The following is a 16370-nucleotide window of genomic DNA, read 5'->3' as shown; positions in this document are numbered from 1 at the left end:
CATGGAAGGAGCCCAGGCCCACCATAGAAGTGAAGTGCCATTGTTAATGGGGGCATGAAGGGAGGAGCAGGGCCCCCACCATAGCAGTCTCACTCTTGGTGTGCTCACAGCGGGTGTGGCTCCACCTCTATGAGCTCTGGGAGAGTGCAAGAGCCAGTGGATTGCCCACAGGTGGAGGCGGGGCTGAAATCAGAGCTGATCCCCAGGGGCTGCGTGATGTAGGAAGCAGGGCTGAAATCTGAGCCCTCTCTCCATGGCTGTGTGATCCACAGATTTACACCACAACCACTGGGGCCTTTGTAAACTCAGTGCGTGCAGGATATCCTAGTGGACTACGGGTGCTCCCGTGTCTGGGGCAGGTCCGGCATTAGCAGCAGTGGGCTTTGCGGGCAGGCGTATGTACATGGAGGTGGGGCTGTGTCTGGGCTGCTTCCATAGCTCCCATGGCAGGTCCAGGTGCATGACTACTGAGGTCCTGGTACTTGACTTTAGTGGATCTGCACCTACGGATCTGTGCTGGTGGCTTTGTGAATACAACACTGGAGGAACACCAAGGCCAACTGCCTGCATTCCCACAGTTGAGGCAGGACTGTGTACTTTGTGAGCCCACACCACATGTATCAGGTGACACCACAGAGCATACTCACTGGTGGACAGTTCCAGGGGAGGAATACTTAGTGGCTCGTCCCCCAGCAGAGTGCTCTAGTCCTGCCTACCTCACACCACAGCTCAGAAATGGATCTGGGGGCTTCTACTCCAATAACTGGGGAGCAGGCCCTGCCCTTGACAGGACTGTGACTGTCACAGAACAAAGAGGAGGCCCTCAATATCCATTGCAGGCTCTCATCACCACACCAGTCACACCCTCTACCAAAGAGAAAATGGCCAGCACACACTGAGGAAAGACGCAGAAGGCATCCATACTAAAAGCAGCCCACACACCAAAAATATTAGACTCATTCAAGGCTCCACAGGGATGCCCCCACATAAAAACATCTCTCCAAGACCACAGTAGATAACTTTCTCCTAAACTCATAGAGTAAGAGAAATATAAGTAAAATGACGAAGGAGAGGAACCATTCCTAATTAAAAGATCAAGAGAATTCTCCTGAAAGAACATTAAATGAAACAGACCTCTCCGGTCTAATAGACTCCAAGTTAAAAAAAGAAGTAATAAAAATACTGAAGGAATTAAGAAAGGCTGTTGACAGAAATGCAGATTATTGTAAAAAGGAACTAGAAACTGTAAAGAGGAACCAAGAAAAATTAGAAAACTCATTTGCTAAGATGAAAGCTGAGCTAAAGGCAATAAGTAGCAAACTGAATAATGAAGAAGAATGAATAAGTGATATGGAAGATGGATTAATGGAAATCACCCAATCAGAACAGCAGGCAGAAAGAAAAATGAAAAAAAGAGAGAAAGCAATATACACGGCCTATGGGATAATATAAAGCATGCCAATCTACACATAATAGGTAAGAAGAGAAGAAGAGAAGAGGGGATCAAAAATATATTTGAAGAAATTATGGCTTAAAACTTCCCAAACCTAAAGAAGGAAACAGATATCTAGGTACCAGAAGCACAGAGAGTCCCAAACAAGATGAACCAAACAGACCCACACCAAGACATACTATAATTAAAATGGCAAAAATTAACGGGAAGATTCTAAAGGTAGCAAGAGAAAAAGAGTTAGTTACAAGGGAACCCCCAAAAGGCCAGCAGCTGATTTCTCTACAGAAATGTTGCTGGCCAGAAGGGAGTAGCAAGATATATTTAAAGTCCTGAAAGGGAAATATCTGCAACCTAGGATACTCTACCCAGCAAGATTATCATTTAGAATAGAAGGAGAGAGAAAGAATTTCTCAGACACGCAAAAAATAAAAAGAATATAGCAGTACTAAACCTATCCTAAAAGAAATATTAAAAGGTTTTCTCTAGGTAGAAAAGAAGCAAGAATCTATAGGAAAGAGAAAATCACAATCAGAAAGTAAATCACTTAAGCCAGTACACAGATTTTTAAAATTTTTTTTTAAATTTTGTGAAAGTGATGATAACCACAATGAAGAGCAAAAGGATATACATGAAGATGTAAAAAACGGCATCAAAATAATAAAATGTGGGGAGGAGAGTAAGAAAATGTAGATTTTTTTTTTTAGAATGTGTTTGAGCGCATATGACTACCAGTCTAAAGCAAGTAGATATTGGAATGGGTTAACATACTTGAAAAATAAGGTAACCACAAATCAAAAGCATACAATAGGTTCACAAAAACCAAAAAGAAGAGAACACAAACATAATACAAAAGAAAACCATCAAACCACAAAAGGAAGAACAAAAAGAAAAAGAAAGGAACAAGAATAAATACAAAACCAACTGGAAAACGAGGTTTAAAATGGCAATAAATACATATCTATCAAAAATTACCTTAAATGTCAATGGACTAAATGCTCCAATCAAAAGATATAGAGTGGCAGATTGGATTAAAAAAACATAAGTCTACAATATGCTGCCTACAAGAGACCTATTTTAGGGCAAATAACACACATAGATTGAAAGTGAGGGGACAGAAAAAGGTATTTCATGCAAATGGAAATGACAAGAAAGCAGGGGTAGCAATACTTATATCAGACAAAATAGACTTTAAAACAAAGGCCATAAAGAAAGATAAAGAAGGACACTATATAATGGTAGAAGGATCAATATAAGAAGAGAATTTACATGTGTTAACATATATGCACATAATATAGGAGCACTCAAATACGTAAAACAAATACTAACGTGTAAAGGGAGAAATTGATGAGAATGCAATAATAGTAGGAGGCTTTAACACCCCACTCACATCAATGGACAGATCTTCCAGACAAAAAGTCAATAAGGCAACAGAGATCCTAAATAATATAATAGAACAGTTAGACTTAATCGATATTTTCATGACATTACTTCCAAAAATAATGGAATATACATTCTTTTCAAGTGCACATGGAACATTCTCTAGGATTGACCACATACTAGGACACAAAACAAGCCTCAACAAATTTAGGAGGAGAGAAATTATCTCAAGTATGTTTCCTGACCACAACGGCATAAAACTAGAAATCAACCACAGAAAGAGAAATGAGAAAAAAATGATTACATGGAGATTCAACAACATGCTACTAAAAAAACACAATGAGTCAACGATGAAATCAAAGAGGAATTTAAAAAATACCTTGAGACAAATGACAATGAAAGCACAACCATACAAAATCTGTGGGGTGCAGCAAAAGCAGTTCTAAGAGGGAAGTTCATAGTGATACAGGCCTTCCTCCAGAAATAAGGAAAGTCTGAGATAAACGACCTAACTTACCACCTAAAAGAATTAGGAAAAGAACAAACAAAACCTAAAGTTAGCAGAAAGAAGGAGATAATAAAGATCAGAGAGGAAATAAATAAAATAGAGATTAAAAAAAACAGTAGAAAAAAATTGATAAAACAAAGAGCTGGTTCTTTAAAGGGGTAAAAAATTGACAAACTTCTGGCCAAGTTCACCAAGAAGAAAAGAGAGAAGACCCAAATAAACAAAAGAAGAAAGGAAAGAGGAGAAATAAAAACCAATTCTGCAGGAAAAAATAAAAACTTTAAGAGAATACTATGAACAATTATATGCCAACAAACTGGACACCCTAGAAGAAATGGACAACTTTCTAGAAATATACAGCCCACCAGAATTGAATCAAGAAGAAATAGATAATTTGAACAGACCCATCACTAGAAGTGAAATGGAATCTGTAATTAAAAAAAAAAAAAACTCATGGCAAGCAAAAGTCCAGCACCAGATGGCTTCACTGGGGAATTCTACCAAGCATGCAATGAAGAAATTATATTGATCATTATCAAACTCTTCCAAAAGATTAAAGAGGTGGGAGCACTCCCAAAGTCATTCTATGAAGCCACCATCACCCTGATACCAAAACTAGACAAAGACACTACCAAAAAAGAAAATTACAGACCAATATCTTTGATGAATAAAGATGTAAAAATTCTCAACAAAATATTAGCAAACTGAATCCAACTACACATAAAAAAGATCATACACCATCATCAAGTTGGATTCATCCCAGGGTAACAAGGATGGTTCAACATATGCAAATCAATTAATGTGATACACCACATCCACAAAAGGAAAGACAAAAACCATATGATCATCTCAATAGATGCAGAAAAAGCATTTGATAAAATTTGACATCCATTCACAATAAAAACTCTTACCAAAGTGTGTATAGAGGGAACATATCTCAACATAATAAAAATTATTTATGACAAACTCACAGCCAAATTAATATTCAATGATGAAAAGCTAAAAGCCTTCCTGCTAAAATCTGGAACAAGACAAGGATGTCTACTCTCACTTAACATAGTATTGGAAGTCCTAGCTACAGCAATCAGACAAGAAAAAGAAATTAAAGGTATTCAAACTGGTAGAGAAGAGGTGAAACTGTCATTATAAGCAGATGACACGATACTGTATATAGAAAACCCTAAAGACTCCACACAAAAAACTACTAGAACTGATAAACAAATTCAGCAAGGTAGCAGGATACAAGATTAACATACAGAAATTGGTTACATTTCCTTACACTAACAATGAAATATCAGAAAGGGAATGCAAAAAAAAGTCCTTTTTAAAATCACATAAAATAAAATACTTAGGGATAAACCTCACCAGGGAGCTGAAAGACATATGCTGAGAACTATAAAACATTGATAAAGGAAATTGAAGATGATTCAAGAAATGGAAAGATATCCCAGGCTCTTGGATTGGAAGAATTAATATTGTTAAAATGGGCATACTACCCAAAGCAATCTACAGATTTAATGTGATCCCTATCAAATTACCCATGAGATTTTTCACAGAACAAATAATCCTAAAATTTATGTGGAACCCAATTCTGGGTCATAAAAGACCCAGAATTGCCAAAGCAATTCTGAGGCAAAAGAACAAAGCAGGAGGAATAACCCTCCCAGACTTCAGACAATAGTACAAAACTACAGTCATCAAAACCACATGGTATTTGCACGAAAACAGACATATGGATCAATGAAATAAAATAGAGAGCCCATAAATAAACCCACACACCTATAGTCAATCAATCTTTGACAAAGGAGGTGTGAATATACAATGGAGAAAAGAGTCTGTTCAGCATGTGGTGTTGGGAAAGGTGGACAGCTACATGTAAATCAATGAAGTTATAACACACCCTCACACCACACACAAAAATTAACTCAAGATGGCTTAAAGACTTAAATAGAAGATGTGACATCATAAAACTCCTAGAGGAGAACATAGGCAAAACATTCTCTGACATAAATCATACAAGTGTTTTCTTAAGTCAGTCTCCTAGGGCAATAGAAATAAAAGCAAAAATAAACAAATGGGACCTAATCAAACTTATAAGCTTTTGCACAGCAAAGGAAACCAGAAACAAAAAGAAATGACAATCTACGGACTGGAAGAAAATATTTGCAAATGATGCGACTGAAGAGAGCTTAATTTCCAAAATATACAAACAGCTCAGCCACAAAAAACAACCCAGTCAAAAAATGGGCAGAAGACCTAAATAGGCATTTCTCCAAAGACAACATACAGATGGCCAATAGGCACATGAAAAGATGCTCAACATAGCTAATTATTAGAGAGATGTAAATCAGATCTGCAATGAGGTACCACCTCACACTGGTCAGAATGGCCATCATTAAAAAGTCTACAAATAACAAATGCTGGAGAGGTTGTGGAGAAAAGGGAACCCTCCTGCACTGTTTGTGGAAACGTAAGTTGGTGCAGCCACTATGGAAAACAAATAAACAAATGGATGTTCCTCAAAAAACTAAAAATAGAGTTGCCGTATGATCCAGCAGTCCCACTCCTGGGCATATGTCCAGACAAAACTCTAATTTGAAAAGATACATGCACCCCAATGTTCATTGAGCACTATTTACAATAGCCAAGATATGAAAGCAACCTAAATCTCCATTGACAGATGAATGGATAAAGAAGATATGGTAATATATATATATATATATATATATATATATATATATATATATATATATATATATATATATATAAAATGGAATACTACTCAGCCATACAGAGGAATGAAATAACACCATTTGCAGCAACATGGGTGGACCTAGAGATTATCATACTAAGTGAAGTAAGTGAGAAAGAGAAAGACAAATACCATATATTACTTATATGTGGAATCTAAAATATGACACAAATGACCCTATCTACGAAACAGGAGCAGACTCACAGACATAGAGCACAGACTTGTGGTTGCCAAGGGGAACAGGGGGTGGCGGATGAATGGATTGGGAGTTTGGGGTTAGCAGGTGCAAACTATTGTGTATAGAATGGATAAACAGAAACGTCCTACTCTATAGCACAGGGAGCTATATTTAATATCCTGTAATAAACTATAATGAAAAAGAATATGAAAAAGAACATACATATAAGAATATATATATAAAGAATATATATATATATCTGAATCACTTTGCTGTATACCAGAAACTAACACAAAATTGTAAATAGAATATACTTCAGTAAAAAATAAATTAAAAAAAAATAGGTCACACAGACTAACCTCCATTTTGAAATATTACTGGATGGAAATTCTCTGGATATGTTGATTCTGAATGTCAGTAAGATCTGTCACCCCAAATTTCTCCTGCTATCTTTGTGAATAAGGTAGAGTTAAGCCTCGTGGGAATATAGTTAGGTAGATATAAACACCTGAAAAAGATATTAACATTAATCTGTGGAGAAGTCTCTAGTAGCTTGCCATAGTTTTATTTCCTTAATTTAAAAATTGTTTTTTGGTTTTTAGCTCTGAACTTTTTAATGTATTAGTTTTATATAGCTTTGGAAGACTATATAAAAGGCATGTGTTTGAAATTTTTTGATGACATAAAGCTGGGAGGAATGTTTACTACTTTAGGATACAACACTCAAGATTAATTGTTTTCATTTGGCTTGTATAATAGGAATATATGAAAGATCATCAGTATTTAAAACAAAATCAACTGTGAATGTTTAGGAAGGGGAGCCCTGATTTGTTGGTGATTGATGAAGAAATGACCTAGAGATTTTAGTTCATCAAAACTCAATATGAGTATATATGTGGAGCCTAGAAAAATGGTACAGATGTACCAGTTTGAAGGGCAGAAATAGAGACACAGATATAGAGAACAAACGTATGGACACCAATGGGGGAAAGTGGCAGGGGGGTGTGGTGCTGTGATGAATTGGGAGATTGGGATTGACATATATACACTAATATGTATAAAATGGATAACTAATAAGAACCTGCTGTATAAAAATAAATAAATAAAATTCTAAAATTAAAAAAACCCTCAATATGAATAAACAGTGAGATTAAATGACAAAATGCTAATGAATTTTTAAGGCATATTAGTACAATAATCCAGAATGTGGAACATCAAAATTTCTTTTGTACACGGATCAGTTGAAGCAGATCTGCAGTATGTGTTTAGGTTTAGTTCTGGACACCATGTTTTAAGAGAGATGCAGAGAGGTTGGGATGGATGCAGAAGAGGCTGACCTGGAAAAGATGTCCATGAAAAGTCATGGAGAATGGCTGAGGGTTTTGGGACTGTCTAGATCATAGTGGAGAAGATTTAGGGGAGTCTTCTGAGTCATCTTCAAGTATTTGAAGGTTGTCAACATGGAAAGAGCTTAGACTTGATTTAGGTGGCCCCAGGGATGGAATTTGGCATATGGCAAAATTTACAGGGAGGCAGATTTGAGTCTCTCATAATAAAGACCTTTCTAGCAATTCCCATTCTGAAATAGAAATAGGCTGCCTGGCAAGGTGATCAGTTTCCTATCAGAAAACTTTCAAAGACAGACCTAGGGGACCCTTGTCAGAGTTATGTACAGGGTCATGCTTTGGGAAGGTGAACCAGGTGATCCTTAAAGTTCCTTCTTACCTCACGAGACCCAGCATGAGCTCAGTGTCTGCATACAGTAGGTTCTCAAGAAATCGCTGCCAAATGAATGAAACATAAGAATAAAAAAAGTCAGGGGCAGACTTTTGCACTTGATAAATTTTTTAGTCATGGGTGATTTTATGGAATTAAACAGTAATTGCACGTAGTATCAGGATCATGTCATCTTGGGAAAAATGAAACCCTTGGCCCACACAGAGTTTGAAATTTCCTAGATAGTTGGCTTATCTTTCTTGCTCTGGCATAACTCATGCTCAGTCTTGTAAGTTTAGAGCTATTTGATAATGAGCAATGCTTCGCCCCAAACTAATGTGATGCTGTTTCTTTTTCAGGATAATCGTATCCACACATGCAAGTACAACATTCTCACCTTCTTGCCCATTAATTTATTTGAACAGTTTCAAAGAGTGGCAAATGTGTATTTCCTTTTCCTTCTGATTTTACAGGTAATGTTTAGGTTGTATTTCATCATCTGTTTGTTTAAAATATTCATATAACTTGAAAAAATAAGTTATTTTACTTAGCTAAATATTCATGCTTAGAGAAAATCAGCTTTATCAGATTTTTAATTATTTAGTTATTATTGCTGTTTCTCTTCACAACGGTGGGAGGGCTAGGAATGGGTAAAAACTAGTACATTCATTATTTTAAACACTGAGGTCATTTTAAAATGCTGCCTTGTACTTTATTTGAACCAAACCAGAGCCTAATAATTACTGTTCAGAGCCTCCTTCCTTTCTTTATCTCCCTATCACATTCACAGTATGGGTATTGAGAGAGTTGAAGCAAAGAGTCTAGCTGAGTAGTACTTTGTGGAACTTAATTTGGCAAATTTCATTTGCATCTAAGAACAATGATGTATTTTATATATATATATAATAAATGATGTGTGCTATATGTTATTTCACTGTGACTATTTCTGATAGTTTTGAGTGGTTAATTGGTAGTTAGAAACCTTTCTTTTTCTTCCCATTTGACTAAAATTTGAACCGAAATGAAATTTCAGCTTTTATTGATATTTTAGGAAGAAAAGGCATAAATCAAAGAATTTACATACATATAAACAGCTCATATTAGCCAGTTATTTACCTAGTATTTACTTTAGAGTGATTTAATCAGATCAAACTGGTAGATTCAGCATGTACTGGGCTATGTGTTAATTATAGAAAATAAGAAGATGGACTAGATATGTACAATCTGGATTATACCTTGAGTACTATTTTTTCTTTAATTGAATAACTACTTATTCAATAGAATAACTGTTAAGAATCTTTTGGTTGTAAGTGGTAGACATCTAAATTCACTTAATGTATTTTATGTATGACAATTCATGGGCAAACTATTTTAACAGGATGTAACTTCTCTTTTTCTATTTCCTCCATGGTTACTTTACAGGCCCTCTCTACTTTGTGATTCTTGAAAACTTTAGACTTTTATTCTCCTAGCTTCAACTCCCACGTAAAAGGGAGGCAGAGGCACAGGGGGAGAAGGGGAGAGAGGAAGAGGGAGGGGGAAGAGTAAAGAGGGAGAGGGAGAGAGAGAATGAGAATGAATCACTTTTTCTGTTGCTGCAGCAAGTCTTGGGATTAGTTGTAATTGGACCATGCTGTTACCTTCCTATCCTAAATCAATCACTGTGGCTCAGGAATTGCCTTGACCTAGATCACATGCCAAAGCCTAGGAGCCAGCTGGATGGAATCAGTCCACCAAAATTACATGTACAAAATTACAAGTAGAGGGGTGGGGTAGTTCTTTAAGAATTAAGGGTAGAGTTGAGAAGAACTGGATGCTGAACAAGAAAAAATAACAGTGAAAATATACCTTACAATTTTTGAGGAGACTTTCTTTTCCCCCCATGAATTTTGGTTTCCTCATAGAACCCTTTACACTGTTCTAGAATTTTGAGCTCATTTCTCTAATGGGTTTCTTATTTATGGCCAAAGGCTCTTGTTCAGATAGTTTTATATCTGGAAGGGATCTTTGGGATGGTTCAGTACAACCTCCTTTCTTTTATTGGTGAATAAATGAGACTTGGAGAAGTTAAGTGAGGTGTAAGGGTTTTACCATGAGTTAATGATAGAACTCAGACTAGAATCCAGCTTTTCTGCCACCCAGCCTAATATTTTTGTTGGTACTTCAGAGGCTTTTGAGGTTTGTTTTTTTTTTAAATTTTATTTGGAAGTTATTACATAAAATTACATAAAACAGCACTACAATAAATTTATTGTAGTGCTGTTTCGATGGGGCCTGATTGCCACACACTGACCATCTCCACCCATCCTTCCCCGCCTGATGGCCCTGACGTAGCTCCAAAATGAGCCCCACTTGAAAACTACCTTTGTAAGGGAGTCATGTCAACTGTCACTATGTCTCTCTCAGATGGGTGGCTTTACAGGTACAGGTCCAAGCTTTGGAGTTAAATAGACCTAGGTTCAAGTTTTAGCAGTGTATGTTCTTAGCTTAGTTTTTTGACTTGTTGTTGTTCTCAGTTGTTCTCAGATACATTTTTTTTTAATAAAATGGGAATATGATACCCAGGGCCGTGGCATTTCCTTACTCCAGGCTGCCATTCACAGTGTATTCTATGCTGTGCACTCAGGGTGCTATTTACATGGAATGTAAGCACTCTGGGTTTGTGCAAAACACCTCTGGTACAGAATCTAACTCAAAAAACTTCTCTGAGGATCGAATGACATAATATCTAAAAGTACTTGGCACAGTGTCTGGTGCAAGGTAGGTGCTCAAAGATTCTCTCTTGGGCTTCCCTGGTGGCGCAGTGGTTGAGAGTCCGCCTGCCGATGCAGGGGACACGGCTTCGTGCCCCGGTCCGGGAAGATCCCACATGCCGCGGAGCGGCTGGGCCTGTGAGCCATGGCCGCTGAGCCTGCGCGTCCGGAGCCTGTGCTCTGCAACGGGAGAGGCCACAACAGTGAGAGGCCTGCATACCGCAAAAAAAAAAAAAAAAAAAAAGATTCTCTCTTTGGGAATTGGTAAAACTGTGAAAAGTTGAAATGAGAAGCTGAGAAAAGATAGGTGACGTTTATCATCCTAGAGAAAGATCATCATTTGTGAAAGATTTCAAGAAGCTTCTCAACTTGCTGTAAAAATTTAATTTTTGTCAGGCAGTCTGAAAATTGTTTCAATGATACGTCTATTCTATGTGTCTTATACCTGAGTGCAAACACTTAAATTATTGAAAAGCTGTTCCATATTTGTACAAATATCTGAATATCATTTCATTAATTTCTGTCAAGTCATAAAATTGACAAAAATTGAAAGCTATCTTTATGAAATTTAAAAGCCCTAAACTACTTGAAATATTTGTTTCAGCTGATTCCAGAAATTTCCTCCTTGACCTGGTTTACCACCATTGTACCTTTGGTCCTGGTGGTAACTATGACAGCTGTCAAAGATGCCACAGATGATTATGTAAGTATTTGCTTTTGAGCAGTCCTAAGGGCTCAGTTTCAATTGTGACCTCTCAGAAGTAGAAAATAGAGATCCATCTGAAATTTTTGAATGAAGCTCTTTTGGTAAATACCATAAGAAACTCTATGGTTACTTATTTGATGATTAAAATAGATGTCATAGAGCCAGAGCCTGTTTATGATAATAGCAAGGGGGCTTCAATAACTAGACTCACACCCTCATTTTATACTTGAGGAAACTAAAGCCTGTAAGGAACTAAAGATTTTCTAATGAACATACAACCAATTAGTGGTAAGACCAGAATTGGATCACAAACCTGCTTCCACCTAGTGAAGTATTATTTATCCTATATCTCTAGTCTTTATCTAAGTTTTTGGAGTTGGTAGATATTAGGCATTCTCACATCCTCTGCTCATTATACCAGAAATTACAATATCAAATAACTTCAAAAGTCGGGCAACTAATGTAAATAATTAAGATATAAGACAGCAGAGAGTTTTGAAGTCTCCATAATCCAAAGGTCATTCAAATTCAAAGATTTAAAACAAAGCCTTGGGCAAACCAAACATTCTAAACCCAGACAAGCTCTATTCTCTCCTAGGTGATTGCGTGTACCCTAGCCTCAATAGCTCTCTATTTGCCAGTGACTGACAGATTTATATCTCCTCTGAACTCATACGTGGGATTACTGTTTCTAGTCCTTCCAAACTCCATCTGTGCCAATCCCAAGACCCCTTGGCAAAGCCTGAGCATCCTGAGGCCCAGAGAGTGGGCCCCTCAGCTTTTAGGTGGTAAACTGCTTGGTCCTTTTCTGTGATGCCAGCTAGTCAATTTAGGGGACTATTTTCAGGTTAGATACAGACGTGACTAAATACTAAGTCTCTTTTTGTGTCTTCTGCAGTTAATGCTTGAATATGCTTTTACTTTTGTGATAGTATGGGCCGGTTAGTCAGGGTCTTGGCAGGAAAGACATGTCACCTTGGAACGGGGGTAGATTGGAGAAAGATTAATAATGAAGGGACTACTTAAAGGGTTGTGAGAAAAAGCACATAGGGTAGCAACAACATAGGTGGCGATACTACTTCTAGACCTGAAGGAGCAAAAGGAGGAAGCAATTGCTGGACCTGGAGCTGTAGCTGAGGGCTACCTGTAGAGGAAGTGGCCACTGCTGACTCAGCTCAAAAGAAGCCAGGAATACATACCCCATTTTCCTCTCCTCTGGCCCCATGAGTTTCTGTCAGTACCACCTATTGGCCACGCCCGATCAATGGCCAAAGGGCAAGGATTAAATAGGTCAGCTTCCCCTGGCACAGGGCAGAGTGTAGGAGGACAGGGTGTAGGTATGGAGGAGCAGAGACTATCCACCCCTGTCAAATTATATATTCTGTCAAAATGATGTTCCCGTCTATGGCAGTGTTGGTGGAAGGAAGTTTGCATGCCAATGATGGGCTAGCTTAACTTACTCCTCTACCAGTACTATAAACTCTTTTCATGTTAACCAATGCTAAGTATCTTTATTTCCCTAGTAATATTCATTGACTTATACCTGGCAATCAGTGTAATTGTAGGCACTGAGCACAGTCTAATAGAAAGATTGGGATGAATTTGGGAGGGACGTTGAAAAAGGGAAGGGCTAATGAAAGCAATCCATATATTGTGATATTGATACAATATTATGAGTTTTTTTAAAGGAAAAAGTCATAATCCTGATGATTATAATATATAAAATCAAAATTTCTTATCTCCTGTTCATCTGTGCATTTAGCTAATTGATTGAAATAACATCTTATCTCTACTTTAGCCTATTACTATCTGGTCTTGACAGCTCACGTGGAAAGCCTTATCTGAATGGCTGCTAATTTGTGAGTTTAGTAGAAGGCTCATAATATGTGGATTCTTCTAAGCAATATAAGATATTTTCATTACTGGAATACAAAATAAGAAATAGGATCACTTGGGCATAAAAACATAAATCCACACCAAATGTGGTTCAGTATTGTATTCTGATTTTTGTTTTAAATGCTCAGTATTTCATAAGATCACTGTTAACAATTAGAATTTCTGGAGAACAAGAATACATGTTGTTACAAGTAATTGCTTGACTTCAAAGAAATCCATAAAACAGAATGAATGATGTTCCAGTAAAGTATTGAGCACATATGTGAGAGAAATGGAAGCCCCATTCCTTGTTAAAGACATCAAAATTAATGTATGGTTTTCTCTGGAACTGTGTGGCAGAGTAAAGGGCACATTGTCTTCTTCAAAGCAACTATAAATGTGTGGGAATTGGAAGAGCATGTGGCTAGACTTGTTGCATTGGTGACACCTAGAATGAAGTTTAGTGGGAAGGGTCTTGATTCAGATTTAGAGCATGTGGAGCTGGGTCCAAGGTAAGCATAAGTCATGCTCATTTTAGACTGATGGTGATATCGTCCAAGCAGATGAACTCGAAGTATTTTCAGTGTCACTATTTGTGCTGAAAAAGTATGATTTAATGTGTTTTTTCACAAACACTTTGATTTTCAGTTTCGCCACAAGAGTGATAATCAAGTGAATAATCGGCAATCGGAAGTGCTCATTGACAGCAAGTAAGAAATATATTCTTTATGCTATTTTTAAGATGTCTGGTCACAAAACAGGTCTTGACAATTGGTGGCTTTCTCATTTAATTGAATATATGTTTCTTTCCCCCTTTAACTTTTTTTTTTAATTTATTTATTTGCTTTTATTTTTGGCTGTGTTGGGTCTTTGTTGCTGTGTGCGGGCTTTCTCTAGTTGCAGCGAGCAGGGGCTACTCTTAGTTACCGTGCACAGGCTTCTCATTGTCATGACTTCTCTTGTTGCGGAACAGGGGCTCTAGGCGTGTGGGCTTCAGTAGTCGTGGCTCACAGGCTGTAGAGCGCAGGCTTAGTAGTTGTGGCGCATGGCTTGGTTGCGCTGCGGCATGTGGGATCTTCTCGGGCCAGGGATCAAACCTGTGTCCCCTGCATTGTCAGGCAGATTCTTAACCACTGCACCTCTGGGGAAGCCCCTCCCCCTTTAACTTATTACAAATTACAGTGTATGTCCTTTGTATCTTCATGGCTCTTTTTTAAGTTCAGCAAATGTTTGTGCTACCCACTCAACTTTTACTTCAAATTCCTTTGGAGTTTCCTTTGTGGAACACAGACATATTATTGTTACTTTTCATTTCTAGATCTAATACTATTTAGAACTGGCACACATGTGATGTTTGTAGCAGATGTTTAATGTATTTGAATTCTTTGCTTTGGTAATTTCTGGGAATATTGCTAGAGAGACTTCAACACATATCAAGTGATAGTGATAAGCATTTTTTATTAACTTGATAGTTGAGTTTAGAATGAATTATCTACCATAACACAGATCTTGAATTGCTGTTAAATTCATCCATCTATAAAGAAATGTACACAGGAATGGTTCTTGAATCTGAAATGGTTTAAAATGTGTATTTATACACAAACAACAGCAAAAACACCTCCAGAAAACTTAACAAAAAGGGAAATTTCAAACCTTCATTCCATGTTTCTTAGTCTCTTTCTTTGTCCCTTTTTTTTAACATGTGACAAAGTAAATTTGTAACATTGTACTTTAATCTGGCAGTCAATCACATCTGCTGGTGATTTTGAAGCATTTGGATACTGTGAAGAATGTAATTTTTAAAGGGAATATCATAAAACATATTAGTCACATGAGATGGAAAATTCCAAGAAATGGATATCAAGAGGGGCTAGGTAGTCTAGACAATAACTGGTAGGATTAAAGTAATTAATCTTCTGCAACTAAAACATTGACTGATTATTAATAATGTAATGAATACATGTAGTTTTCCTTTATTGGATTATTTTAGAAAATGGCATTAAATGCACAGTGAAAAAAAATGATCTCAATCTAAAACCACAGTTGTAGAAACACAGCCTCTGAAAGTGTGATCTTGACGTGACATGGATAAGCCATAAAGATGCCTGGAACCATGTGGTTCATTTCCAATGTCAGCAGGTTTTGAATTGTTGCCACTATAGCATGGTGTTTAAAAGTATGGGTTTTGCGCTCAGGGAGACTTGAGTTTAGTCCTGACCCTGAATAATCCTATGGTCTTGAGCAAGTTCTTGAGAAGTGGTGACTCTTTGTAAGCTAACGTAGTGTGTGACTTTGAGAAGAACTGTTGCCTATCCTGATTTTCTCAAGCTTTGCAGTTCTGACTGGGAATTACATCTGACAATATGATCTGACTAATTCCCCAAGGAACATTTGATAATCAGTCTCATTACTTTGAAGTACCATCTCTCATGAAGTATGTTAAAAATATGTACAATTACATAATGAATTTGAACTAATAGCCTGAACATATCTTTTAATGCCTCTCAAATTACCAGTTAAATTTTGTGACAATATTTGGGCAGTGATAGATATTGACACCTCTACCTGGAGGCCATGGGAGTATCCAGTAACTTAGATATTCAGAAACTTGATGATTGTATGTGTCCCACACATGCTAGCTATCATTGTCATTATAATTAGAAGTAGCATTGGTCTTACTTTCTTGTGGCTTCATTTAGCTTCTTGTCTATTCCTTATGAGGTAACATCTCTTTGTAATTTGATATGGGGTGATGTTTTGAAAAGTATTGTTGCTGATCCTGTGATGTTGAAGGTAGAAGCACATCATTGAGAATGGAGTGTTCTCCATTCGGTTAAAAATGGGATTCAGTTAAAAATCACACAAGATTTTCCATTTGTAAGATTACCTTCTACTGTGAGCTCCTTTAGGGCATCTCTCTTGATCATGTCTGTGTCCCTTGAGCCTAGCACAGTGTCTATGGAATTTTCAAACTGAGCAGTAACAAGTATTCTTGCTGAGAGGGCAATCTACCGGAGGAGCTTGATCTGTAAAATTTTGCTGAGTCCCATTA

General features: G+C 37.2%; 1 protein-coding gene across 1 annotated transcript in view; it reads left to right on the top strand.

Moving 5' to 3' along the window:
• The window catches only part of LOC309818339 (putative phospholipid-transporting ATPase IM), a gene marked incomplete at its 3' end in the record, with an annotated part of 151216 nt that overhangs the window by 67399 nt on the left and 67447 nt on the right, over window positions 1–16370 (top strand). Inside the window, exons 4-6 of the mRNA XM_082648016.1 lie at window positions 8344–8457; window positions 11342–11440; window positions 13967–14028. Of these exons, the coding sequence (XP_082504142.1) occupies window positions 8344–8457; window positions 11342–11440; window positions 13967–14028 (275 nt within the window). The remainder of the gene's footprint in view (window positions 1–8343; window positions 8458–11341; window positions 11441–13966; window positions 14029–16370) is intronic.

Source organism: Grampus griseus, assembly GCF_964374135.1.
Source record: "Grampus griseus genome assembly, chromosome: 2".
Lineage (NCBI taxonomy): Eukaryota > Metazoa > Chordata > Mammalia > Artiodactyla > Delphinidae > Grampus > Grampus griseus.
This window is presented reverse-complemented; position numbering and strand designations above follow the sequence as displayed.